General features: G+C 47.2%; 1 protein-coding gene across 1 annotated transcript; it reads right to left on the reverse strand.

The window, feature by feature from the left end:
* Positions 1-3143: 3143 nt before the first annotated feature.
* On the reverse strand, positions 3144-6395 carry LOC132348122 (group IIE secretory phospholipase A2-like). The gene is made up of 4 exons (XM_059895306.1): positions 6356-6395; positions 5475-5613; positions 5131-5237; positions 3144-3286 (listed from the first exon to the last, which is right to left on the reverse strand). Exons 1-4 carry the CDS (start codon positions 6393-6395, stop codon positions 3144-3146), a joined length of 429 nt encoding a protein of 142 aa, XP_059751289.1.
* Positions 6396-26052: the final 19657 nt, after the last annotated feature.

Genomic DNA, 26052 nt, shown 5'->3' on the forward strand with positions numbered 1-26052 from the left:
AGAGGGAGGCTTCCGGGTTGAAGGAAGCTATTGCACAGAGGTGTGAAAACAGGTGGGCGTGTTCTGGCAGTGGTGAGGAGCATAGAGAGAGATATATGGCTGGAAAAGCAGATGATACCAAGCTTGAATGCCAGGGCTTGGTGGATAATGGGGAGCCACTGATGGTTCAGGGGCAGAAGAGTGATATGATGGAAATCAATCTCTGGGAAAATGAAGCTGGTATCGTGGACAGGATGGAGACTGGATGGAGAACGGAGGGCTGAAGAACCTTAGGTCCTGAGAGCCTGATCTTAGCTCTATTATGACACTTACTAGTGTAGAGTAATTGGTGTTGTCTGTCTATAGCTTGGCCACATCAGATTTGGCTCTGTCTCCAGGTTTCAGCAAGGGGCCAGGAGCATGGTTTGTATGAAAGTGTATTGAGGGAAAGAAAGAAATTTAATACAGTATTCAGTTCTCCAGCAGTGACACTGCAAAGAACCCTAAAGAAGTGGACGAATGTCCACGAAATAATAATTGGACTTAACTCTGGCATTCCAATGTGATTTGATTTCTAATCGCTTACTCAGCAAGTTATTTAATTGAACACTTGGTTCATAGCTTTTGTTAGGGGCTAAGTGGGAACAAAAGCAAAAACCATCCAAATCCTATCATCAAAATTGGAGACGCAAGCTATGAAACATTCAGGTAACAAAGTCCCCTCCCCAGCCTTGATTTAGTCCCCATGCCTCATTCATCCATTCATTCATTCACTCATTCATTCATTCGATAAATTAATAAACATAAAGCATTTAGAACAGTGCCTGGTGAATGCCAAATGCTTAATAAATGTTAGATATTTTTGTTATTATGACTATCATTCATTCATTTATGGGATGCTTATAATGTGCTAGGCATTATTTTGTGTACATTCACACATGCTAATTTATTAAAACCTTGCTACAATCAACCTACCAGGGAAATGTCATTGTTCTATTTTACAAGTGCAGACACTGAGGCTGTCTGTGGCCATATATCAGCGCTTTTTGGATTTCAGTGTGCACACGAATCACCTGGGGGTCTTGTTAACCGGGGGGTCTGGGGTCCGGTCCAAGATTCTGCATTTCTAATAAGCTCCCTGAGCGGCGAGGTCTAGAACAGACGCACCGCTGCTGACTGGCAGAGCAGAGGGCTCTACCTGGAAGCTCCGACGTCAAGTTCAGGGTTCTCCTTTCCTTTTTTCAGCCTTTTCCACCAAGTCTGTGCTGGAAATCAAGCGTGTGTACTATAGACACACACAAACAGGATTTAGACAGAATCATTGATGCATTCACCAAATATTTATTGATTCTTCGAAAAACAGGCTGCACCGGGGCTTGTTCTTAAGTTCCAACTTTCACCCTGTCAGATGGTTAAGCAACTGTAACATCACAAGGTACTCCTTCCATCGCTGCCTTGAATCCATAACGCCCAGAGCACCACCTCTCTCCGTCTCCCCCAGGTCAGTTCCTTCTTCCTGTGTTTCTCGTGTATGCAGTCGTACCATCATTCTAAGATGTCTGTAAGGACTTATTGATTATTTCTCAGCATACGATTACTGAAAATGCGAAGGGACCGATTTCACTAGCCCAGAAACATACTTTGCCCCCATGATGAAAGGAAATTCAGGTTTAAGTCAAATTTGTTTCCACCTATTAGCCTGAACAAAATGGACACCAGAGGGCGCCTCAGGACCACTCTTCTCAACAAACACGTTGCTCTCTTCCCCACCCACCCACGCTATGCTTTAAGACCTGGTCTCCCGGTGATTCTTCACCGAGGATTTGAGTCAAGTCACAGCAACAAAGCACTCACATCTGCCCCTCTCGTTTTGTGTGTTTGTTTGTTTGTGTTTGTTTTGCTAGCACAGAACTTCTTCACCTTTTAAAATTTGTGATGATCATCCTTTTGATGGCTTCAGGTTCTTTCCTGCCCTCAAAGTCCTGAAAGTTGCACACGTGCCATGAAATGGACAAAGGGAGTGGATGTTTATTACCTGGCCGCTGTGAGTGTTGCCTGTGCAATGCTTTTTTACATGCTTTATCTCATTAAATAGGCTCATCCCAATACCGGAAGATTTTATCAGCATGTTATAGATAGAGGAGATATCATATCTCTATTTAGGAGTAGAATCTGCTGAAGTTCATCGCTTCCCAGATAGGCTGCATTCCATTTGATGGGAATCCTTTGGTGCTTTAAATTGGCTCCAGAGTTGGCCCTAGGGTGTTGGATGTTGAAACCTTTCCTCTTCCCCTCCCTGTATCAGGAGCCTGACCTGGCCTGGGCATCCTCACAGCTGACCTTCCCTGGGCACCCTAGGCTGTCCAAGATGACAACCAGAGGGGTAGAGTGTCAGTGACTGATACTCACTCATGAAGAAACGAAGGCACACTGGCATGGGAGTGAGGACACCCCTTCAGGTAGAACTTTCCCTCTCTGAGCCCCGGATGCCCATCTGTCAAGGGAGGGCTTCGAAAAAGGTGATTTGAGAGCTTCTTTTCACTTTGAGCCAGTCTTCTGATGGGAGGGATTAGAAGCCTGATGACATGGTGGGGACAATATTTTTAGGTTGGTATTTTGTGTGCTTCTCACATTATGCCATATGGCCAGAAACCTTCCTTCTAGAGATTGCCATTATTATCTTGGATAAGATGGTGAAATGTTAGAAAAAGAGAATCACAAAAACTCACTGTAATGGGAAATTAAAAGGACAGAATGTCAGAACTGTGCACAGGGGCCACCCATGTCAGACCCACGCTGTGTCCCAGTGCTTAGCACATTGTTGGCACGGGGTGGGTGCTCAAAAAAACGAATGAATGAATGAAAAGTGTAGACTAATTAAGCCCTACAATGATAGAATCTGAGGATCAGTATTAGAATTATGGGAAAATATCATTCACATATTCAGAAGAGGGAACTGAGATCCCAGGGGGTGGGTTATAGAATCTTCTGGGTGCTAAAGGGCCCCCAGGCATGGCTCTTCCTCGTCTGGGAGCTCTCGGGGAGGGATGGGTTTGCAGGAAAGGAATTTTCCAGAGGGAGGGGCTTTGGTGCCAACGTTCCGGAGGTCTGGGGCTCCAGCAGCTGGAGGGCAGGGGACCGCAGGGAAGAAGCGGAGCACAGCCTTAGCAGGGCGGGGTAGGTCCGGTGCACAGCTTGTTGGGGTAATGGGCATATGTGCGGTTGTAGGTGCCCAGGTTGTCGCGAAAGCAGAGAGCAGCCCTCTTGTCACACTCGCAGGTCTGTTGTTGGCAGGTGGTTCTGCCGGCTGGATGGAATGAGGTGAGTCAGGCCCTGGGCTCCTCGGTCCTGCCACTCTCAGACATGCAGGGGACTGCTCTGGGGTCCCTGTTCTCAGCCCCATTCTGCTGGAAGCCCATTCTTATGGGGGATGTTCCAGGGATGGGTGAGAGAAAGGGCAGAGTACTGGAGGGCCTGCTGGGGCCCAGGGTGCTGGGAAGCATGGGAGTTTGTTCTCCTGTTCTTTCCCAAGCCCACTCCACTGCCCTTAGCCCTCTCCCCCATGGGGAGACCATCTGGTTCACTAACTGTCGTCCGCCTCAGCCCAGGGAGAGTGCATTTCCAGGCAACTCCTTCTCCCATGTAATGGGTTACTGACAGTGAGGCAGTGATCAACCAGAGAGGAAAGCTGGGAAGTTTACAGCAGCTCAACCCCAGATGGTGTGCCCCAGAGGGACTGAAACTGAGGCCTGCTCGGCCGTGCCTATCTCCCTCAGAGCGGACGGAGCCTATTTTCCTAGCATTAGCTTTAGGGCTCCCCCTCCACACGTGGCCACACCCTGCCTGGGGAGCAGAGCTGGCGTCAGCTCTGCAGGCGCCAGGGGCCCCAAAGCCTCCTCTTCCCTCCACTGCCTCTGTCTGCCCTGAGTGGCTCTGGCTCCTTTTTGTCCCCACAGAGACATCCCCCAGCTCAGAAATGTCCAGGTTCCTCACTGTCCTTCGCAAAGGTCAGCCTCATTTCCCATCCGGGTTCTGCTGTCACCTGCTCTTTCAGCAGAAATCAGAGTTGGAAGGGACTTAACAGCCACGTCAGCTCCTTTGTGGGGTTCTTACCAGAAGCTGGACTAAGCCAGGGAAGTGAGTGATTGTCTCCATTTTATAGATGAGTAAGTAGAGGCTTTTGAGGGGTTATGTCACTTGCCCAAAGCCATACAGTAGGTAGGTGACTCCCTGACCCTGTGTCCCTCTTCACCTAACCCCTCCCCTCACTCATCCTCTTAGTGCCGTCCCTAACAGGTGGCTTCCTAGCCTTGCCTGAACCCCCGGGGATGGGGAGCTTACTACCTGTCAAAGCTGCCTTACTGGGAACAGGAACCTCTGAGCCGAATCTGCCTCCCGTGGTTCTGGTCCTTGTTCTGCCCCTCCCCCAGGGCAGACCTTAGAGATCTGAGCTGAGTCTTCTTTGACCCTCCTAGACCCTCCTGCTGTGCCCCACGCTGGGCCTGCCCTCCTTCCAGACTGCTCCTGGCTTTGCGGCAGGAGGAAGGTTTGCTTCTCTGATCTGAGCTCCCTCCACGGGGCTGGGCTGCGTGGAGCCCTCGGCTCTGACTCGGGGCAGGCTGCTTGCCCGGGCCGGGGACCAAGGGAAAGCTACTTGGTCCAAGTGGGCACTGGGCCTGGCAAAGATGAGCACCGGTGCAGTCAGCCTTTGGGAGCAGGGTCTGCTGTCCCAAATCCAAGCTCCAGCTCTCTCCCTGTCTGGGGCTCTGCCCTCAAGGCTCTGTCCTGGGAACCTTGCCTCTAGCTGCCACCCAGGCCCTGGGGAGGGCTGTGTGGGTACAGCTGCTCTGGGGCCCGGCTCAGCTCTACCCACTTTGCTCCTCTCCCCAGAGGCTGGAGCTGGGAGGGCTCTGGCTGGGGAAAGTGCCTGGGGTCAGGGCAGGAGCTGATGGGTCACGTGCTCTCTAGACCGGGTGCCGCAGGAGCATCTGGGTAGATGGACAGGTCTCTCCCCACTTCCGTGATGATGGAAGATCCCACCCCCCGCCCCAGCCCAGGTGACCAGGCTCAAGGGTCTCCAACAGGAGAGGGTTCCTAGCTGAAGCTCTCCCCCATCCTGGTATCTGGGCGAGTCTAGGGCTGCTCACTTACCACAGAAGATGCTGTGTCTGCTGGCAGAGAAAAGATACCTTTCCAATTTGGGTTCACAGCCCAGCTTTTCCAGACTCCCGTAGCAGCAGTCATGGGCGTGGCAGCACCTGTAAGGGTCACGGTTGGCTTGGAGGGGCCTGTGAGCCAGGCTGGGCAGGACCAGGGGCTGCCTGGGGGGCTCAGTGCCCAAAGGGGCTCAAAGTGGAGGTCGGCCCCAACTTTCTAGGTGCCCCCAGCCCCTGCCTCCTCCCAGGATGCTTCCCCCAGCTCCTCCACCCCCAGGATGCCCCCGCAGCCTCCCCATCCTCCAGCGGGGTGGTCCACCTGCTGGGCCGCCTGCTCACCAGTCTGTCTGGTCCACTGGCCGGTGGGAGCCGCCGACACCACAGTAGCAGCCATAGTCATTGTACTGCAGTGCAGGCTTCCCCTTCATTCTCTCAATCATCACCCCGAACTGGACCAGGTTCCCGACAGTGAGGGCCACTGCTGGGAGGGAGGGTGGAGGAGGCCAGATCCCTCAGGGCCCCACCGTCTGCAGCCAGCTGCCCCTGATGTGCCCCCAAATCTGAGTCCAGACATCTGATTGTCTAGGTAACCTCACCTCCCTAAGCACCTCATTCCCAATAATAACAATGCTAAGCAGTAATAATATCCCCATGACATCATCGCACCTTGATCCCCTAGTCCTCACCCGCGTCGTGTCAGCACACGTGACCCCCCTCCTGCTCTCCTTCCACCATCTCCCAGAATACCCCCCCACTCATCCTCCCGGGTCCCAACCCTTCCTGATCACCTCCCCAGGTGTCAGCCCCATCCCCGCAGGAACTCTGTCCCTGTCAAGTCCCATCGGATGTCACTGGATAAGCTTCCTAACCACCTGGACTTCGCCAAATTCCTCTAGGTCCTGATGATGCAGCAATGGGGGGCTGCTGACCGGGGCAGGTTAGAGCCAAAAATGGAAACTTAGGTGGGGGATGGAGCGTGGGTGGCAGGAGCTCGTGTGCTGTCTGGGATCCCTGCCAGCCCCTCTCCCCCGCCCCACCGGGCCATCCAGGCTGCAGTCTTCCCCTCTCCCCCCTCCCCACTGACGAGCGATGGCTCAGGAAGAACTGGCCTCCTCAGGATGTCCAATCACACCCTCCTCAGGGCCCAGCTCAGGGGTCTCCAGGGAGTTGGGGATTCCTAGCTGGGGCAGGGGAGGGGTAAAGGCAGGAAGGTTACTTACCCATGAGGCAAAGTAAGGTCTGAAGAGGGGGAAGCTTCATTCTGGGGGGAGGGGAGGGGTGCAGGGAGTAGAGAAGCTGGGCTGCAGGAGAAGGAAGTCAGCAGGGGTGCCTCTGATCTCAAGGCATCTCTCCGCATTAGTTAAATACCCGGGTCCTCATTACAAATACCTCCATTTCATTTCTTTTTATGGCTGAGTAATATTCCATTGTATAGGTGGATGGAGTTAGAGTCTGTCATACAGAGTGAAGTAAGTCAGAAAGAGAAAAACAAATACAGTATGCTAACACATATATACAGAATCTAAGGAAAAAACAAAAAAAAAAGGCCATGAAGAACCTAGTGGCAAGACGGGAATAAAGACACAGACCTACTAGAGAATGGACTTGAGGATATGGGGAGGGGGTGGGGTGAGATGTGACAGGGTAAGAGAGTGTCATGGACATATATACACTACCAAATGTAAAATAGATAGCTAGTGGGAAGCAGCCGCATAGCACAGGGAGATCAGCTCGGTGCTTTGTGACCACCTAGAGGGGTGGGATGGGGAGGGTGGGAGGGAGGGAGATGCAAGAGGGAAGAGAAATGGGAACATATTGTATATGTATAACTGATTCACCTTGTTATAAAGCAGAAGCTAACACACTATTGTAAGGCAATTATACTTCAATAAAGATGTTTAAAAATTAAAAAAAAAAAAAAAAAAATACCCGGGTCCTGTCCACTCCCCATCATTAACCCCTGAATGCCCAGTGACGTAATGATACTTCCTGGTCTGACACTGTGGCCAAGTCTCCAGGGGAGGGGCCAGCCTGGGGCCTGTGGGCTCTGCTTCCAGGCAGTTTGGGGAAGGTGGGGTCGATCTGTGGGCTTTCTTCTCACCGCCCTTCCCCTCCCCTCCCCCTTTCCCCAAATCACCGTGCTTGGTCCCACCGAGGAGCTATATGTCTGGGCTGTGCTAGGTGCTCTTCATTCTTGGTGTCTTTTTCTCATTCCCATTTTACTGATGCAGACTAGAGAGGCTGAGAAACTTCAGTGCTCAGCTCCCTTCGCCAGGGAGCACCAAGGGCAAGTCTGTCCTGTTTCCGTGATGCTAGCTACTTCAGCATGGCCCCGACTCCCCTCCCTGCCCCTCAACCAGCCCCTGTGTTACCCAGACGGAGAGTGGTGATGGCAACTTGACTACATAGCAGGGGGCCATTTGTCCAAGAACGTAGAATCCAAAGGCTGGGCGCTCAGCCAGCTGGGCTTAGGGGTTTTTCTTTACTGTTCTTTCCTGGGCAGGCTCCTGCTTGTTTGACAGGTAGCGAAAATACTCCCAGCTAAGAATTCTGTCTCCCCAAACCCTTGAGCAGTGGTGGAGCGTGGCTGCCATAGAAACAGGCTCCATCTGACTCAGCTGGAAAACCCACATTCCAGCATGAGCTGGAAACTTCCATCCTTTTGATGTCATCTTGGGGCCTGGGTCGGGGAGACAGTAGCCTCCTGGTCCAACTTGGCCCCCAGAGAGAGCTGCTGTCCCCATCGTCGGGTCAGAACATTGAGGCCGGGCTTCAAAGCTTGGCTGGAGGTTCGTGGGATGGAGGAGAGGACCCGGCTCTGTCGTGATCAGAAATGTTGAGGTCCCACAAAATGCAAGACCCATTTATGATAAAAACCCTCCAGAAAGCACGCATAGAGGGAACTTACCTCAACATAATAAAGGCCAGATATGACAAACCCACAGCCAACATCGTTCTCAATGGTGAAAAACTGAAACCATTTCCACTAAGATCAGGAACAAGACAAGGTTGTCCACTCTCACCACTATTATTCAACGTAGTTTTGGAAGTGTTAGCCACAGCAATCAGAGAAGAAAAAGAAATAAAAGGAATCCAAATTGGAAAAGAAGAAGTAAAGCTGTCACTGTTTGCAGATGACATGATACTATACATAGAGAATCCTAAAGATGCTACCAGAAAACTACTAGAGCTAATCAATGAATTTGGTAAAGTAGCAGGATACAAAATTAATGCACAGAAATTGCTTGCATTCCTATACACTAATGATGAAAAATCTGAAAGGGAAATTAAGGAAACACTCCCATTTACCATTGCAACAGAAAGAATAAAATATCTAGGAATAAACCTACCTAAGGAGACAAAAGACCTGTATGCAAAAAACTATAAGACACTGATGAAAGAAATCAAAGATGATACAAACAGATGGAGAGGTATACCATGTTCTTGAATTGGAAGAATCAACATTGTGGAAATGACTATACTACCCAAAGCAGGATAATCTGTCTATTGGTATAAGTGGGGTGTTAAAGTCTCTCTCTATTATTGTGTTACTGTCGATTTCTCCTTTTATGGCTGTTAGCATTTACCTTATGTATTGAGGTGCTCCTATGGTGGGTGCATAAATATTTATAATTGTTATGTTTTCTTCTGGGATCGATCCCTTGATCATTATGTAGTGTCCTTCCTTATCTCTTGTAACAGTCTTTATTTTAAAGTCTATTTTATCTGATATGAGTATTGCTACTCCAGCCTTCTTGTGATTTCCATTTGCATGGAATATCTTTTTCCATCCCCTCACTTTCAGTCTGTATGTGTCCCTAGGTCTGAAGTGGGTCTCTTGTAGACAGCATATATAAGGGTCTTGTTTTTGTATCCATTCAGCCAGTCTGTGTCTTTTGGTTGGAGCATTTAATCCATTTACATTCAAGGTGGTTATTGATATGTATATTCCTATTACCATTTTCTTGATCGATTTGGGTTTGTTTTTGTGGGTCTTTTTCTTCTCTTGTGTTTCCCACTTAGAGAAGTTCCTTTAGCATTTGTTGTAAAGCTGGTTTGGTGGTGCTGAATTCTCGTAGCTTTGTAAAGCTTTTGATTTCTCCATCAAATCTGAATGAGATCCTTGCTGGGTAGAGTAATCTTGGTTGTAGGTTTTTCCTTTTCATCACTTTAAATATGTCCTGCCACTCCCTTTTGGCTTGCAGAGTTTCTGCTGAAAGATCAGCTGTTAACCTTCTGGGGATTCCCTTGTATTTTATTTGTTGTTTTTCCCTTGCTGCTTTTAATATTTTTTCTGTGTATTTAATTTTTGATAGTTTGATTAATACGTGTCTTGGCGTGTTTCTCTTAGGGTTTATCCTATATGGGACTCTCTGCACTTCCTGGACTTGATTGACTATTTCCTTTCCCATGTTAGGGAAGTTTTCGACTATAATCTCTTCAAATATTTTCTCAGACACTTTCTTTTCTCTTCTTCTTCTGGGACCCCTATAATTTGAATGTTGGTGCGTTTAATGTTGTCCCAGAGGTCTCTGAGACTGTCCTCAATTCTTTTATTTATTTATTTATTTATTTATTTATTTATTTATTTATGGCTGTGTTGGGTCTTCGTTTCTGTGTGAGGGCTTTCTCCAGTTGCGGCAAGTGGGGGCCACTCTTCATCGCGGTGTGCAGGCCTCTCACTATCGTGGCCTCTCTTGTTGTGGAGCAGAGGCTCCAGACGCACAGGCTCAGTAGCTGTGGCTCACGGGCCTAGTTGCTCCGCGGCACGCGGGATCCTCCCAGACCAGGGCTCGAACCCGTGTCCCCTGCATTGGCAGGCAGATTCTCAACCACTGCGCCACCATTGAAGCCCAATTCTTTTCATTCTTTTTTCTTAATTCTGCTCCCTGGCAGTTATTTCTACCACTTTCTCTTCCAGCTCACTTATCCGTTTTTCTGCCTCAGTTATTTTGCTATTGATTCCTTCTAGAGTATTTTTAATTTCAGTTATTGTGTTGTTCATCACTGTTTATTTGCTCTTTAGTTCTTCTAGATCCTTGTTGAATGTTTCTTTTATTTTCTCCATTCTGTTTCCGAGATTTTGGATCATCTTTACTATAATTACTCAGAATTCTTTTTCAGGTAGGTTGCCTATTTCATGTTCATTTATTTGGTCTTGTAGGTTTTTACCTTTCTCCTTTATCTGTAACATATTTTTTTGTTGTTTCTTTTTTTTTTTTTTGATGATGGGTGGAGCTGTATTCCTGTCTTACTGGTTGTTTGGCCTGAGGCATCCAGCACTGGAGTTCGCAGGCCGTTGGATAGAGCTGGGTCTTGGTGCTGAGATGAGGACGTCTGGGAGGCCTCATTCTGATTACTATTCCCTGGGGTCTGAGGTTCTCTGTTAGTCCAGTGGTTTGGACTTGGAGCTCCCACCACGGGAGCTTGGGCCTGACCTCTGGCCTGGGGACCAAGATCCCACGAGCCGTGTGGCATGGCAAAAAAAAAAAAAAAAAAGAGCAATACAATAACAAAGAATAAAAAACAAAATAAAATTAGAAAGATAAAAAATATAAAAATGTAATTGAAACAACTGCAATAAGGTAAAATAAAACCACAACAGAAAAAAAAAAAAAAAAAAGCCTTGGCCATGGGGGGTGGAGTTTAGGCGGGGGTGGAACTTAGGCAGGGGTGGGGTTTAGGGTGGGGCGGGACCTAGGCTGGTGGGGGGGTGACATTCAGGCGTGGGGCGGGGCCCTGCTTAGGACCTGTGTGGAAGGGGAGGGGCCGCACCTCCAAAGCAGGGCCTCCGGAGTGTGAAGTTCCGGAGTTGGGAGCTAAGGCCCTGGGAGAGGGGGTGTGGGTGGAGTTTAGGCTCAGCGAGTTGGAGGCGGTCTCCCAGTGTAGAGGTGGGCCCTGGGTGGGTGGGTGGGGGTGTAGGGGCGGGGCTTGGGCTCTGCACGGCAGGAGGGAGGCTCTCAGGGCAGAGGATTAGGTCCCAACAGGCTCCCCCGTGCCCAAGTGCACAGGGAAAGCGCTGGCCACCTTCCCTTCCGTTCCTCCGCCACCCCCACCCCTGCACGGTCCCCCCCAGGGTCTCCCCGTCCCCGCTGGACCCCTAATCGTGGGTGGGTCCCGCTGGGTGTAGGAACTCCTCCCCTCCCCCAGCCGCCCCTCAGGGGTGCCGATCCTGGAGGTCCAGCCTATACTTTTGCTCCCCCTTCCCTCCCTCCCACTCCCTCAGGACCTGCGCGGCTGGAGGGGGCCTTGGTGGGCAGAGGATCAAGCCCAGGATCTCATCAGGCTCCCTGGGGCCCAAGTGGGCAGGGGAAACCTGGCCACGCTCCCTTTTGATCCTCTGCCCTCCCAGTTTCCCGCTTCGGGCCCGAGATGCCTTCCCCTCCCCCCACCGCCCCTGAGGGGCGCCAGTCCTCTCCTGCCTCCACTTCTCCTCCCCCCTCCCTCCCCACCACGCTCACATCCTACCAGGTCGCTGGGGGTTCCTCCTGACCCCTTCGGTGTCCGTGGTCCCCCACCGGTGCCTGGTAGGTGCCCTAGCTGTGCAGAGACGCGAACTCCACGTCCTCCTAGTCTGCCATCTTGACTCCGCCCTGAGCTCTTCTAGTGCACGAGTCATCCAGTTTCCTTTCACCAAATTCCTTTTTGGCTTTGGTTAACCAGAGTAGGTTTCTGTAACAGTTCAATGTGCTTGCAAACAAAAACCTTTATTTCATCTAGAAATTGGCACCAGAAAGAAGGTTGTAAGCAATAGGCCCTGGGATAGGTTAATGGGCACAGACGGGGCCATGATTTTCGCACGCCGGCTGCCCATGGTACCCATAGTCATTAAACAGCCACCTGCTCACAAGGGCAAAGCTTGGCGTGCTGGGTGCTTGCTGACATACAGCAGTTTAGGAGGGATGAGGAATAGAAAGACCTCATGATGGGATGACTGTTTTGACAGCATTTGGTTAATTAAAGAGAGAGATAGGGCTTCCCTGGTGGCGCAGCGGTTGAGAATCTGCCTGCCAATGCAGGGGACACGGGTTCGAGCCCTGGTCTGGGAAGATCCCACATGCCGCGGAGCAACTGGGCCCGTGAGCCACAACTACTGAGCCTGCGCGTCTGGAGCCTGTGCTCCGCAACAAGAGAGGCCGCGATGGTGAGAGGCCCGCGCACCGCGCTGAAGAGTGGCCCCCGCTTGCCACAACTAGAGAAAGCCCTCGCACAGAAACGAAGACCCAACACAGCCAAAAATAAATAAATAAACAAAGTAAACAATGCCTTAAAAAAAAAAATTCTTTAAAGAGAGAGATATTTATCATACACAGAACCACACAACATATTATATGTCAGATTTGTTTATTTCTTCCGTTCTCCCCTAATAGAATGTGAGTTCCTTGAGGGCAGACACTTTGTCTTGAACACTGTTCTTCCTCCAGTGCCTAGAACAATGCCTGGCACAAGGTAGGCACTTAAGTGAGCAAATGCATGCGTGACTAAACAGCAAGCTCTAGTTTAGAATTTCTAGAGTAAGAAATAGAAGCGTTAATCCCAGAAAGACTCGAAAGTATTTGCTAATTTGTATTATAAAAAAATCTGGAGAGAAATTGTGAGAAAAGATGTTGAGGCTCCTCCACCAAGAGTAGAATGTTGTGTCAGGTTGAACTTATTACTATGGATGCCCTAGCCCAAGGTTCTGTAATTCACTATGCTAATCTGGGCAGCTCTGTGAGTCTAATGTCGCCTGGGTTGGTGAATTCATATGCTGGTTCATGGCATGTGGAAAGTCAGAGCTCATTGTCTTAACATGGAGTATCAACCAGAAAACCACAGAAGGCTGCAAATAAGAAAAGAGTTTATTTGGGGTCTTAAGAACTGCAAGTTAGGGCTTCCCTGGTGGCGCAGTGGTTAAGAATCCTCCGGCCAATGCAGGGGACACGGGTTCAAGCCCTGGTCTGGGAAGATCCCACATGCCGCGGAGCAACTAAGGCCGTGGCCACAACTACTGAGCCTGCGCTCTAGAGCCCGCAAGCCACAACTACTGAACCTTCGTGCCACAACTACTAAAGCCCATGCGCCTAGAGCCTGTGCTCCGCAACGAGAGAAGCCACTGCAATGAGAAGCCCGCACACCACAGCAAAGAGTAGCCCCACCTCGCTGCAACTAGAGAAAGCTCGCACACAGCAACAAAGACCCAACGCAGCCAAAAGTAAACTAAAAAAAAAAAAAGAATAGAATTGCAAGTCAGGAGACACAGATTCCGGTAAAATGGAAAGAGTGTTCTGGGGAAGAGAAAGAGTCAGGGGCTTATAAAAGCAAAAGCCATGAAGCTGTACTCTGATACAAGAAAGGAAATATTTGTCCTTAAGGGATGGCTATCGTGGGTTGTTTTAGGGTAAGCTCCAATCAGTATCTTGAGTTTTTGCCAGATGTTCTGGATGCCTCTGTTAGGATAATAAGCAGTCAAAAGGTCAGATTCCATCCAGGCTGAGATGTACCTAGGTCATCCTTCCTCAATGGCCTCCCTCCCTGTTCCATTTTAGAGAGCTCTCTTACCAGTACCAACTCCATTTTGATTTTCCTTTCACAAGACAGAGGAATGAAACAGGTGAAATTATTTCAGTGGGGTTGAGGGATGCCCAGGGTGGCACAGCCAGGAGGCAGCAGGCAATCATCAGGAGCAAAATGAGTGGGGGTCACCTTGGCAATAGTTGGTGGGTGAGGTGGTGAGATCTCAGAGCATGGGCTGATCTACTTTGGAGTCACCAGAAATGAAATGGGCTGGTATCCCACTGAGATCGCGTTTGATTTGAGTAATTGACACACCCGAATGACAGGATACTGAATATACAGCATCTCAACTTCAGTGAAGTTCCTTAGGGTCCAGGAGCCTGTCAGGATATCCCTTCTAAATTAGAAGGAGACTCAGACTGGCATAGATTTCCATCAGGTACAGCTGTCATTCATCCTGGGACTTCCTATTATTATCTTTGTGAGTTTGATGCACTGTTTTTTGGGCTTTACGTCTTCACCCTAACTTACATTCTTATTTTGTTGGCATGCATCCTCAGATAATTTTCTAGGAAAAAAAAGCAACTTCTAAATCCTTCCATGTCCCAAAATATCATGGTTACCTCACAGTTTCTCTGGATGTAGAACTCTATCCCAGCAGTTGGCAATTATGGCCCATGGACCAAATCCAGCCCTTTGCCGAATTCTTATTCCTTTGTAGATAACCTGTTTATTTCCCCCTCTTTCTCAGAGGCTATAAGATCCCTTGTTCATCTTTAGTGTTCTAAAATTTTACAGCGATGTGGCTAGGCATGAGTGTTTTCCCCGTCTGATTTTCTAAGCACTCAAGTGAGGTCATTCAATCTGAGGACTGTTATTCTCCAGCTCTGGGGGATTCTCATGTTTCTTTGAGAATTTCTTTTGCTCTGTTTTGTCTTTTTGGATTTCCTGTAAGATGATTGTTAGACTTCTTGGATTGATTCTCTGAGTCTCTTTTCTGTTATATTTTTTTCTTTTATAGTCTTTTGGTTCTACTTTCTAAGACTTACTTTGACTTTTTCTTCCAACCCTTCTTTGATTTTAAAAAATCCAGCAATCATATCTTTTTTTAAAACTTCTTTCTTGTTTTCCACATACTGTTTTAACATAACTTTCTGGTGCTTTATGAATGCATTATTTTCTTGCATCTTTCTGAGGGTAACAATTAGAGATTTAAAAAATATATCTTCTGTTCTCTGAATTATCTCTATTTCTACTGGGTCATCTCCCTCACCTTGTTTATGTTGGCCTCCTTCATTTTGTAATGTTTCTTTACATTTCTGGTGGTCCTTGATGGTCTGCTGATATTTATAAACAAGACAATAAACATCTCCATACATGTGGGTGGGGCCTGTCATCCAGTGCTTTCAGATGGATGGGCAGGGAGCCGCCTTTATGGCATCACGGGGAGCTCTTTTATTTTGGGCATGAAAGGCCACATTAGTTACCCTAATTATTCTTAGACAACTTTTTGAAATAGAAGTCCTCTGATTTTTTTTTTTGGCTAGGAGTGTAGTGGGGACTGGGGGTGGGGAGATGGGATGCCCAACCACTAGACATTCTATGTGTGTATGTGTGTTTATGTGAGTGCGTGTGTGTGTGTGTGTGTGTGTGTGTGTGTGTGTGTGTGTGTGTAGTGGGGAAGGTTTGTTTTAACCTCTCCTCTCCATTTTGTTGGTAATAACCACTTTTTACTTAGAAAACCATCTCTCCCCTCCATTCTATGTGATCATGTACAATTATTCATCATGGTGCCCTGCATTTTCCACCACTAGGGTAGACTTGTGACCCAAGATATCCAAGCACAGGTTGTTTCTCCTGGCTACAGGGGTATTTCCAGGAATAGGCACTTAAAATGGACCAATCAGAATCTTTCCTTAGATTTGATTTATGGGTCTCCCCTTTCTCTGGGGCCTTGAGCTATAAAGACCATGCAAGCCTGGAGCTGTCGGTGACCATGTTTCTTGACTACATGGGAGAAGCTTCCTATAGAATGAAGCCACTGTGCTGGTGGAGGCAGGCAAAGAGATAGACAGAGAGACAGAGAGAGATGTTGAGATTCTTGGATCTAACATCGTTTGATTTCTACTCTGAACCTTCAAGTTAGGTAGACCAACAGATTCTCTTTGTGACTTAGGCTAGTTTGACTTGGGTTCTGTCATTTGAAACTGAGAAGGATCAAGACTAACCCAGAAGGTTTCTATGGGTAGCAGAAATCTGGTCCTACTTGTACTCAGGAGACCCCAGGATGGGTATCTGGGTGGTACATGGAGGTGAGGCTGAACACCAGGTGCAGAGGTTGGAAACCTCAACAAAGATCCATGGGCTCAACCATGGCTTGGAAAGAGAATAGCCTCAGCTTTTCAAATGGGCCAGGTGACCACCAGGAAGTGCAGCCATGGTGTACCAAGACCCTTTCCCAAGTGTCCTGGGCTGGGTAAATCCTGAAGACTATGGTACAACTTCAAGGGAGGGGGAAGAGATTCCTCCAAAACATGACTTAAATTGCCCACCAACCTGGGTCAGGTGAACTAAATTGACTTGATTTGAAAAGTTAAAGCATTGTGACATTTCACGTACTTGAGTGTCATGGAAGAGATCGTACTGATGACTCCCCCTCTTCCTCCTTATCATCATCAGCCACCTATCACCATCCCCATCATCTCATCTCCCAAGTCTACGCTGCTCCGTGTTAAGTGATACCATGTGTGAAATACTAACAGCCAAGCTCAGGCCCATCCCTTTCGCATTGTTCCTCACCAAGGGTTAAAACAGGTTCAAGTCTTTTCCCACCCAGGGTCACCTTGTTATACTTTGATGTTAGACACAGAACATCTTCAGATCAAGATCTGAAATAATTTGTCCATCAAGTCCTTAGCTGCTGAGATAACAGAACAAAGGTGATCCGAGAACAGATGAAAGCAACTAAGTGTCTTCAAACATTAACAAAAGGCCAGAACTAGACAAGGAAAAAGAAATCTATCAGCGAGTTCGTCAACATGGCATAAGATCTGCAAGACAGTTTCAGAGTTCCGATATGAGGGAGCGGGTCCGATCAGGGAGGGCTACCCCACAGAACTAGGCTCTATGCCACGTCTAGAAGGAGTTGAATTAATTACTTAATTTATAATACAATGGCCTAAGGAGCAAAATAGTCGTGACCATTCATTACATAAATGTTGATTGAACATCTCTTATGAGTAAGGTTATGTCTTGGTCAAGAACAAACCAGATATGTAGCCCATCCTGCAGGTCTGTTGTCCCAAAGGGGAGATAAGCAGGTGAAGAAATAACTTTGATCCAGTAGAAAGAAATACGTGGCGTAGGAGCCATAAACTTAGAGATAAAATTCTACAGTATTTGTGTTAAAATGTTTCAAAATGTTAAAAAAAATTGAGTCAGGTGAGATAAGATGTTCTTCTGCATCTGGGTTAATAAGAGACAGAATTTAAAGTTCACTACAAAAGCTACCTACATGGGAAGGGAAAAATATTATTTAATGACCTTCCTCCAAAACCCACATCTGATGTCTGTTAGGAACGTAAGAAATAAATAGGGAATAGAACTAGGGAAGCACAATACAGGTGGCATTTGATTCAAGCTGCTGTTTCCATACAGGTGGAGCTTCAGGTGACATTCTTAAGCAAATATGGGCAGGTTCATGGGGAAGGACTTAGCAAAAGTGTGGGCCAAGCAACTTCACCTTGACCTTGAACTAGGAGCCTGCCTTAGCACAGGTACATGAGATAGCAGAGGTCTTTAGCAGGTGCCGGAGGGCTGTGGGAGCTTTAGGCAGTGTGCACAGCTGAGGCAAGGATTCATGATGGGGGAACGAGGCTTCCTGTAGGCACGTCCTGCAGACACGGGGTCGGGGGGCGGGGTGCAGAACGATGATCTGCTGCATTTCCTGTGTTTCTTCAGCCAGGTTTGCAGACCAGGACTTTAGCTTCAGCTAAATTCATGTGTGTTTTTTCAAGATAGTGCTTCTCAACCTTAGTGTGCATATGAATCCCCTGGGGGTTTTCTGAAAAGTCAGATTCTGATTCACTTAGTCTGAGTTGGACTTGACTTTGAGTACCCAGGTAGGTCCCATTCCAGACCTGCTGAATCAGGATCTGCATTTTAAAAAATTAATTATTTTTGAAATTGAAGTATAGTTGATTTACAATACTTTATGAGTTTCAGGTGTACAACATAGTGATTCAATATTTTTATAGATTATACTCCATTTAAGTTATTATAAAATATTGGCTATATTTCCTGTGCTGTACAATATATCCTTGTAGCTTATTTATTTTATGCATAGTAGTTTGTACCTCTCACGACTAGTAACCACAAGTTTGTTTTCTTTATCTGTGAGTCTGTTTCTTTTTTGTTATATTCACTAGTTTGTTTTATTTTTTAGATTCCACATATGAGTGATATCATACAGTATTTGTCTTTGTCTGACTTTTTCAGTTAGCATAATGCCCTCTAAGTCCATCCATGTTGCTGCAAATGGCAAAATTTTCATTCTTTTTTATGGCTGAGTAGTATACTCTTGTGTGTGTGTGTGTGTGTGTGTGTGTGTGTGTGTGTGTGTATCTCCATTGTCTGTATATATATCTCCCATCTTCTTTATCCATTCCTCTATTGATAGACACTTAGGTGGCTTCCATGTCTTGGCTATTGTAAATAACGTTGCTATGAACATTGGGGTGTATGTATCTTTTTGAATTAGTGTTTTTGTTTTCTTCAGATTTATACCCAGGAGTGGGATTGCTGGATCATATGGTAGTTCTATTTTTAGTTTTTTGAGGAACCTCCATACTGTTTTCCACAGTGGCCCTAAATGTAAGGCTGGAAACCAGAATCTGCATTTTAACAAGATTCCCTGGGAGATTTTCAGACACGTTACATTTTGAGCAGTGCTGCTCTAGAGCATGAAGACTTTCGCTTTTAGCATTAAAGGCTTATGTGGTCGGTATAGATGGATCGCCCAAATTCCTTTCCCTTTACGTTGTTTTGCATGGCCTCAGAGCCAAGGCACTAAACTGTAGAGGACCATTCTCAACCAAGGGTGATTTGGCCTCCAGGGGACATGTGGCAATGTCTGGAGAGGTATTTGGTTGTTGCAACTGGGAGGATGCTACTGGGATCCAGTTGGTACAGGCCAGGGATGCTGTTAAACAGCCTACAATGCCCAGGACAGACCCCACAACAGAGAACTACCCAGCCCCAAATGTCAATAGTGCTGAGGTTGAAAACCCTGCTGTAGAGGGATCAGCCTCGGATTTAGATGGCTTGTCCAATGTGGTCCATCCCACACAAAGTCTCAAGTTAGCTCTGAATTTATCAATGACAGAAGTCAGGCCATGGTCAAATTTTAGATCCACCCATGGAAAGGTGGTAGATTTTATAACAGAGAAAAAAAATTAAAAAGGAATGGATACTTTTACTATAAACATAACATGCCATCTACTTGTAGTAAGGTATAGAAGTGATACAACTAAATTATTGTCAACTTGAGGGTTAAGGCAATTAAAGTGGCCTGCATTTGTAATACTCTGTCTCTAGGAGTCCAATTGCTCAGGAGATTAAAAAAGGAGCCAGAACTATTGAGAAGTATGCCTCAGGGGTTTTGCTTGTTTGGTTTTTGTTTTTGGTCTGAACAGGAGAAGTAGAAGAAGGAAAACAAAATCAAGGAAGACTGCAGGTTAATTTAGGGGCGAGATTTCCTTAGAATAGCGGTTCTCAAAATGTGGTCGCTTCCAGCAGCACCAGCATCAGCTGGGAACTTGCTAGAAATGCACATTCTCAGGCCCCACCGCAGACCTTCTAAACCAGAAACTCTAGGGATAGGGCCCTGGAACTCTTTTTTACAAGCCCTCCAGGTAATCCTGACGCTCACTGCAGTTGGAGAACCACTGCCTTCAGAGAAAGGCTGAGATATTGGGAGACTGCCTAGAAACATGAAAGGAAAAAATGAGATCTTGTGTCCTCTAGCTGAGACTGAGCCAATGAAAAATTGGGGAGGATAAATTTTGCACCATAATTGCCTCGGATTTTAGCTTGCAAGGTAAAATAACCTTTTTAATCTAGTATGCTTTAATGTTGGTTCTTCTTATCTGAAGTGGCCAATGGAAGATTTTTACACAACTAGGTCAAGAATTCTACCTGTCAGACAATTGTAAAATGATATTGATTTTAAGATGTATCTGAATTGCATTAAATCTGGATGCATTAAAGCGAGGGGCAAGTGTACATTTTAGAATAAATGAATTAGGGTAGTTTTCAGATTTTACTTCCTGGGAATTTGATAATGGTAGAGGATTCACATTCAAATGAGGGGCACTTTATGGTTGGAATTTGTATTGCAGTATCTTTCTGATGTCATTTGTACTCACTGCAGAACCTCTAATAGGCTGTGCTGGACAATGAGGCTGAACACGAAATGGAAAACAGAATGTGAAATGGATTTTCAGCTTTGGTTTTGGGGTGGTGTATCAGGATTAGGTTTCACTGTGAATGATAAAAACTCAAAATAATGGTGGCTTAAACAAGATGGAAGTTTACTTCTCTCTCACAGAAAAGAAGTTCGGAAGTAGGCAGTCTTGAGTGTAAAAGTGAGTCCACAACCATCAAGGACTGTTTAGCATCCTCTGTCTTGCTGCTCTGGTATTCTACGTGTAGTACCTCATGGTTAAATATGGTTGCTTGAGTGCCAGCCATTGTGCCCAAGTTCCATGTACAGGGTCCAGGGCCAAGCCTGGGGGAACTCTGATCAAGTCAAGGAAGAGGTCTGCAGTAGAGATGGAGGAGTGGCCAGTGAGATGAGGAAAGACCAGGAGAATGTGGTCCAAAAGGGAGGAGAGAGTTTGGGGAAAGAGGATTAAGGCCTCTGTTTCTGTTTAGGGCCATTGCACTCTTCTCTTGTTGCCTGATTTGCTCTCTGTTCTTGAAAAACATTTGGTTGAAAGATTCATCCCATAGAAACATGTAACATTTCTCATGACCTCATCATTTTTAATTTAAGAAAGTCTCCTTCCTTTCATTTAAGTCATAGTGTATACTTTCTCTTACACCTATTGCAAGTATTGGGCACAAGGGAATTAAAAATGCTGGGAAAATGCAAACACAGCAAATGTTGTTCTCTCCAAACTACTTTGTCCTTCCAGTTCTGTTCCCTGCCCTGCCTGCATCCTGGGAGGCTGACCCCTGTGGCTGCATCAACAGGTCCACTTGAGCTGTGGCTTCCTGTTGGGTTTGGCCCCAGGGAGGACCAGCCGAAGAATCAGAGGAGGGAGGAGAGTGAGGTCAGGATGTTTATTCCTCTGGGCCCCTCTCTGGGGAGGGGTATGGGTGTGTCCCTTGACTGAAGGCCACACCCCCCGGCTCCTCTCCTCACTCCCCACCCTCCCGCCCCCCCACCCCCCAACTTTCCAGGCATGGAGATGGTAACAACTACCCCACCATTACAAATTCCTTGAGACTTCCCTACACCTGCCCACATCTTTGCTGAAAGTCCTTTTATGAAAGTCTCCTTGAGTTACAGTTTGAAGGGGCTACCTATTTTCCGTCAGAACTTTGACTGATACACACTCTGATCAATCAGCCTCACTCCCAGAACTTCGCCCCATGGCTCTTCCTAAGGTCACCAGTGATAACCACATTGCTGGTCCGATGGCTAATTCTCAATACTCATCTTAGGGGACCTATCGCAGCATTTAACACGCTGACCCTTCCACCTCCTCGGCCCGTTTTCTTTACTTGGCTTCTACCACCTTCTCCTGGTTTCCTCTCCAGCCACTCCTTCTCATCTTCCTTCCCAGCTTCCCTTCTCCACACTCACTCCCTTGGTGATGCCATCAACTCCCACGGCTTTTCAGTACCATCTGTTGGCTAATGACTGTCAAGTTTATACCTGCAGCTCAGGTATGCACTTCTGTAAATGGAGATGCCTTTATTCAACTGCCTACTCAACACGCTCACGTGGATGTCTAACAGGCATCTCAAAGTCAGCATGACCAAGAGTGAACTCCTGACCTGCCCCTGGAGCACTGCTTCACTCTGTCTTTCCCATCTCAGTCGATGGCGATTTCTACTTCTAGGGGGCTTAGGCTGAAAACCCTGGAGTCATCCTTGACTCCTCACACCCCTTATCCAATTGTTTCTCCTTTCAAATTATATCCAGAAACTGACCCCTTCTCACCTCCTCCATGGTTCCTGCCTTGTCTGAGCCGCCGCCATCTTGCCACCTGTATGACACCCTCACCTGTATGACACCCTCACCTGTATGACTCCCTCACCTGTATGACTGCCTCCGCCTTTGCTTCCTACAGTCTCTTCTCAACACATTGGCCAGAGTGATCACTTTACGTGCAAGTCACATCACTTCACTTTGTCTCAGAATAAGACAAAATCTCACTGTGGGAGACAGGGTCCCACATGGTCCAACGCCCTGTTTCCAATCCCTGTTATGCTGTCTTGCTCAGCATGCTTCAGACACCCTTGTGTTCTGGCTGGTCCTCCAACATGCCAGACACACCCTTGCTCTGGGGCCTTGGCCCTGGTTTGTCTTTCTGCCTGGCAGGCTCTTCCCCCAGATGTCTGTTTGCTTGACACCCTCATGTCGTTCAATTTTTTTTTCAAATGTCACTTTCTCAGTGACTCCCCCTCCGACCCTATTTACAGTTAAAACCCCTCCCCCATCCCATTCCTCTTAACCAGCTGTACTTTTTCTATATTCATAGCATTTGTCACCTTCTAGCATACTATATAATTTACTTTTTAAAAAAAATTCTAGATATTTTTTATTAGTGCTTAAAATTTTTTTCAAGCTACATAGCTTTTATTTATCATCAGCATCTTTTCCATCTTCTCTTCCTTCTATATAATTTACTTTTAATTATGTTTACATTCATTGACTGTCTCCCCCCTCCTCCTCCCTGCCCCCCACCATCCCAGAGCAGGAACCTTGGCCAGACATCTGTTTTATCTGGTGTGATCTGTGCACTTGAACAGTGCTGCAACATAACAAATGCTTAAGAAATGTTTATTAAATGACTGTATAAAGAATCTAATAGGTCTAATTCTATGCCCGATAAACAGAGGTTATTCTTCCTAGTCAAGTCTGTGTGGGATGCAAACAAAAACTGACCACATGTTAGGTCTCAAAGAAAACATCAATTAATTTAAACAAAAAAGGTAGAAATAGTACAGACTTGGTCTACAACACAATAAGAAGCAGTAATAACTAACAAAAGAAGGAAGAAAAGCCTCTATCACTGGGAAAGGGAATTCTTCTAAATGACTCTCATATATATGAAGACATTTTTAATATTGTAGAATAATGAAAACAGCATTTCACGGTTACAGGTTATAGATTAAACCATACACAGAAAATTGGTAGTCTTAAATGCATTCATAAGTGAGGAAGAATGAAATGAATAAATTAAGCATTCAATGCAAGAAGTTAGAAAAAGAATGACAAAATACACAGAAAGGAGTGTAGGAAGGAAACAAGAGAGATAAGAACAGATTGTAATAAGTAAAAAAAGAGAAAAGTAGCAGAACTGACAAGTCAAAGAGCTGATTCAAGAGGGGAAAATACCTAATAATATAATCTATGAGTCCGATCAAAAAAATAAATGGGGACAGAGCAAGTGTACAAAATCAGAAGTGTGAAAAAGAAATAACTACGGATATAGCAGCGATAGGTACATTTTTTCTGCCCCTCTCCTAGGGTTGGGGGGTGGGCACCTTTTCCCCAAAGGCCAGTCACCACTGAACCACAGCTGAACCACTGAGATGAGGTTCTCCAGCTTCTCAGGGGTCAGTTGCAACACTGGGTGGATTTCCCGATGCCCCTTGCAGGTAGCTGTGCCTGGCTTCTCCACATTGAACACCAAACCTGCCCGCTGCCTTGCTGTTTCTTCCATGGTCACCATCGGTCTCATTCTGGTCTCAAATAAGGGTTCAAATGTGAAGTCTTCTCCTTAAGGTCTCAGGGAGGCTTCCTGTCTCCCAGGACAACTGAGCAGGTTCCTTAAGTCCCCCAGAGATGTCACTGGATTTCTGCCTTGGGTGTTGCCTCTCCCCTTTGCCACCAGACAAGGTCCATCCGTCCACCACTGCCTCCTTGTCCCTGAGTCAGTGGGCAGTTAGGGGGTCCTCTCTAGCCAGGCTTGGAGTTTGCCTGCTGTCCAGCCCTGGTTGTTTCTGTCTTGGGACTGGGTAGATTCCCCCCAGTTCTTTGACCAGGTGATGGAGCATGAATGAACTCGTCTGTGTGCTGTGGAGGAGAGGCAACACCTGGGGTGGGGAACACAGTGAAATTCACCACCCCCAACCCTGGGGGTGTTGGGGAATCTGCTTAGTAGTCCTGGGAATCAGGAAGTCCTTCCTCAGCCCTTAAGACAGAGGACTCAGAATTTGAGCCCACGTTCAAGACTAGAATGAGGCCAGCAGTGACAGCAGAAGAGGGAGCAAAGCAGGGGTGGGGTCAGCGTCCAGGTGAACTTTGTACAGTGGCAGGGTCATGGGTCAGTCTACCACCAGCCACGGCGATGCTGCTTCCACAGTTCTCTGCAAGGCCCCGTCTCCGAGCTGCCCATCCAGGAACCTGCCCAGGTGCCAACACCACCTCCCCTCACACATGTTATTTGGGGCGGCAGTCAGCAGGCATTGAGCCATTGGGAATTGGCCTTCTGTTCAACTGCCTAAGGCCTGCTCTAGCTCCAGCTGCCAGTCAAGTGCAGGGACCTCCCACCTCCTTCCTGGTCCTTGAGGCGCACCATTACCTACCTTTGTTTATCAGTCCCTGTTTCCTATGACTGCTCGAAAATTGGTGGCTTAAAATAGCACACTTTATTCTCCTATAGCTCAGGAGGTCAGAAGTCCAAAATCAATTTCACTGCATAGAAATCAAGGTGTAGGCAGGGCTGTGTTCTCTCTGGAGGCTGTAGGGGAGAGTCTGTTTCCTTGCCTTTCCAGCTTCTAAAGCTGCATTCCTTGGCTCGTGGCCCCTTCCTCCATCTGCAAAGCCAACAGCGTGATATCTTGCTTCAGTAGTCACTTTACTTTTTTCTTCTTTGGTAAAATCTCCCTCTGCCTTCGTCTTATAATAAAGGATACTTCATGATTACATTTAGAGCCTCCCCTGCCTAATCCAGGGTAATATCCCCATCTCAAATTCCTTATTTTAATTACTTCTGCAAAGTCCCTTTGGCCACCTAAGTTAACAGTCACAGGTTCCAGGGATTAGGACCTGGATATCTTTGGGATATTCAGCCTACCACAGTTTCCATCACTGTGACTTCTCACAAGGGTGTTCAGCTGTTGAGGCAAGTTTTTCTTGCCCTGACACCTGCCCTAATCTCCCACGAGCCCCAAGCTGTCCAAATGTGGGGTTCTCAGTGCAAGCTGTGCTGCTGGTCCTTTTCTTGTCCTGGGCTGTTCACCCAGTGCCCCTGTGTGGGCGGAGTCTGATCCCACATTGGCTAAGGTCCTGGCACCAGCTCTGCCATATCCCATTCATGAACCTCTTCTTCCTCCAGGCTGCCTGCTGCAGAGGTAAGCACTGTTCTTCACAGGCCCCCTGCCTCCCTTGAAATCCTTCAGGGACCTTCCCTTGAGTAGGGCTGGGCATTATCCTGCCCCAGCAATTCCGACCTAAAGGCGGAGTCCCTGCTCCTGGTTGAAGTGTCCGTTCCGAAGACTTCCCCTGCCCCAGTGGCTCTACTGCTATCACCACCCCTGGCCCTCTGCTGCCCCTGGCCCCTGAGAAGGCATTCCGACTCGCTGAAAGTCATGCAGGGTCCTCACCTGCTCAGTTTGCATGCCTCGCGGTGGAGGTCAGCACAATGCGCATGCACCTCTCATGTCTGAGGCTGGGGAGACTCGCTCCCGGTACCATCCTGAGAGAGCAGCAGTGATGTTTATATATCTCACAGTGAAACATCTATGAGATCAATAAATCTCTCTCATCCTACCGCTCATGTCTTCATAATATGACATATCTGTTGTGTCAAATATCCCCTCCCCATAAAGGCTGAGGGTGAGGAGGAAAGAGAAGGGGGTCATAGAAGCCCAGCATCTGTCAACCACCCCCCGCGGGCTCCAACTGCTTTAGTGCTGCTCCACCCACAGGGGAGAAGTGGTATTGCATCTAATTCTCACAAAAAGTCCAGGAGGTAGTATTGTCCTTTTCAGATAAGAAAACTGAATCTCAGAGAAATTAAGTAACTTGCTCTGGATGGCACAGCTGGTAAGTGGCAGCCAGAATTTGAGAAGTATACTTGTTCTTTTTACCACAATGTGCAGCTTTTGTGAAGTGAGAATATGTGGGGTTGAAAGACATAAAGATACTACAGCAAAATGGCCACAGTCCTAGAGGACAAAA

This window comes from Balaenoptera ricei, chromosome 1 (assembly GCF_028023285.1).
Source record: "Balaenoptera ricei isolate mBalRic1 chromosome 1, mBalRic1.hap2, whole genome shotgun sequence".
Taxonomy (NCBI): domain Eukaryota; kingdom Metazoa; phylum Chordata; class Mammalia; order Artiodactyla; family Balaenopteridae; genus Balaenoptera; species Balaenoptera ricei.

Excerpts from the sequence above, each read along its gene's own strand:
- LOC132348122 (XM_059895306.1), bottom strand. The coding sequence starts at position 6,395 with ATGAAGCTTCCCCCTCTTCAGACCTTACTTTGCCTCATGG. Across the intron at positions 5,614-6,355 it reads GACCTTACTTTGCCTCATGG|TGGCCCTCACTGTCGGGAAC; the intron begins GTAAGTAACCTT and ends CCCTCCCAGCAG. Across the intron at positions 5,238-5,474 it reads CCAGTGGACCAGACAGACTG|GTGCTGCCACGCCCATGACT; the intron begins GTGAGCAGGCGG and ends TGACCCTTACAG.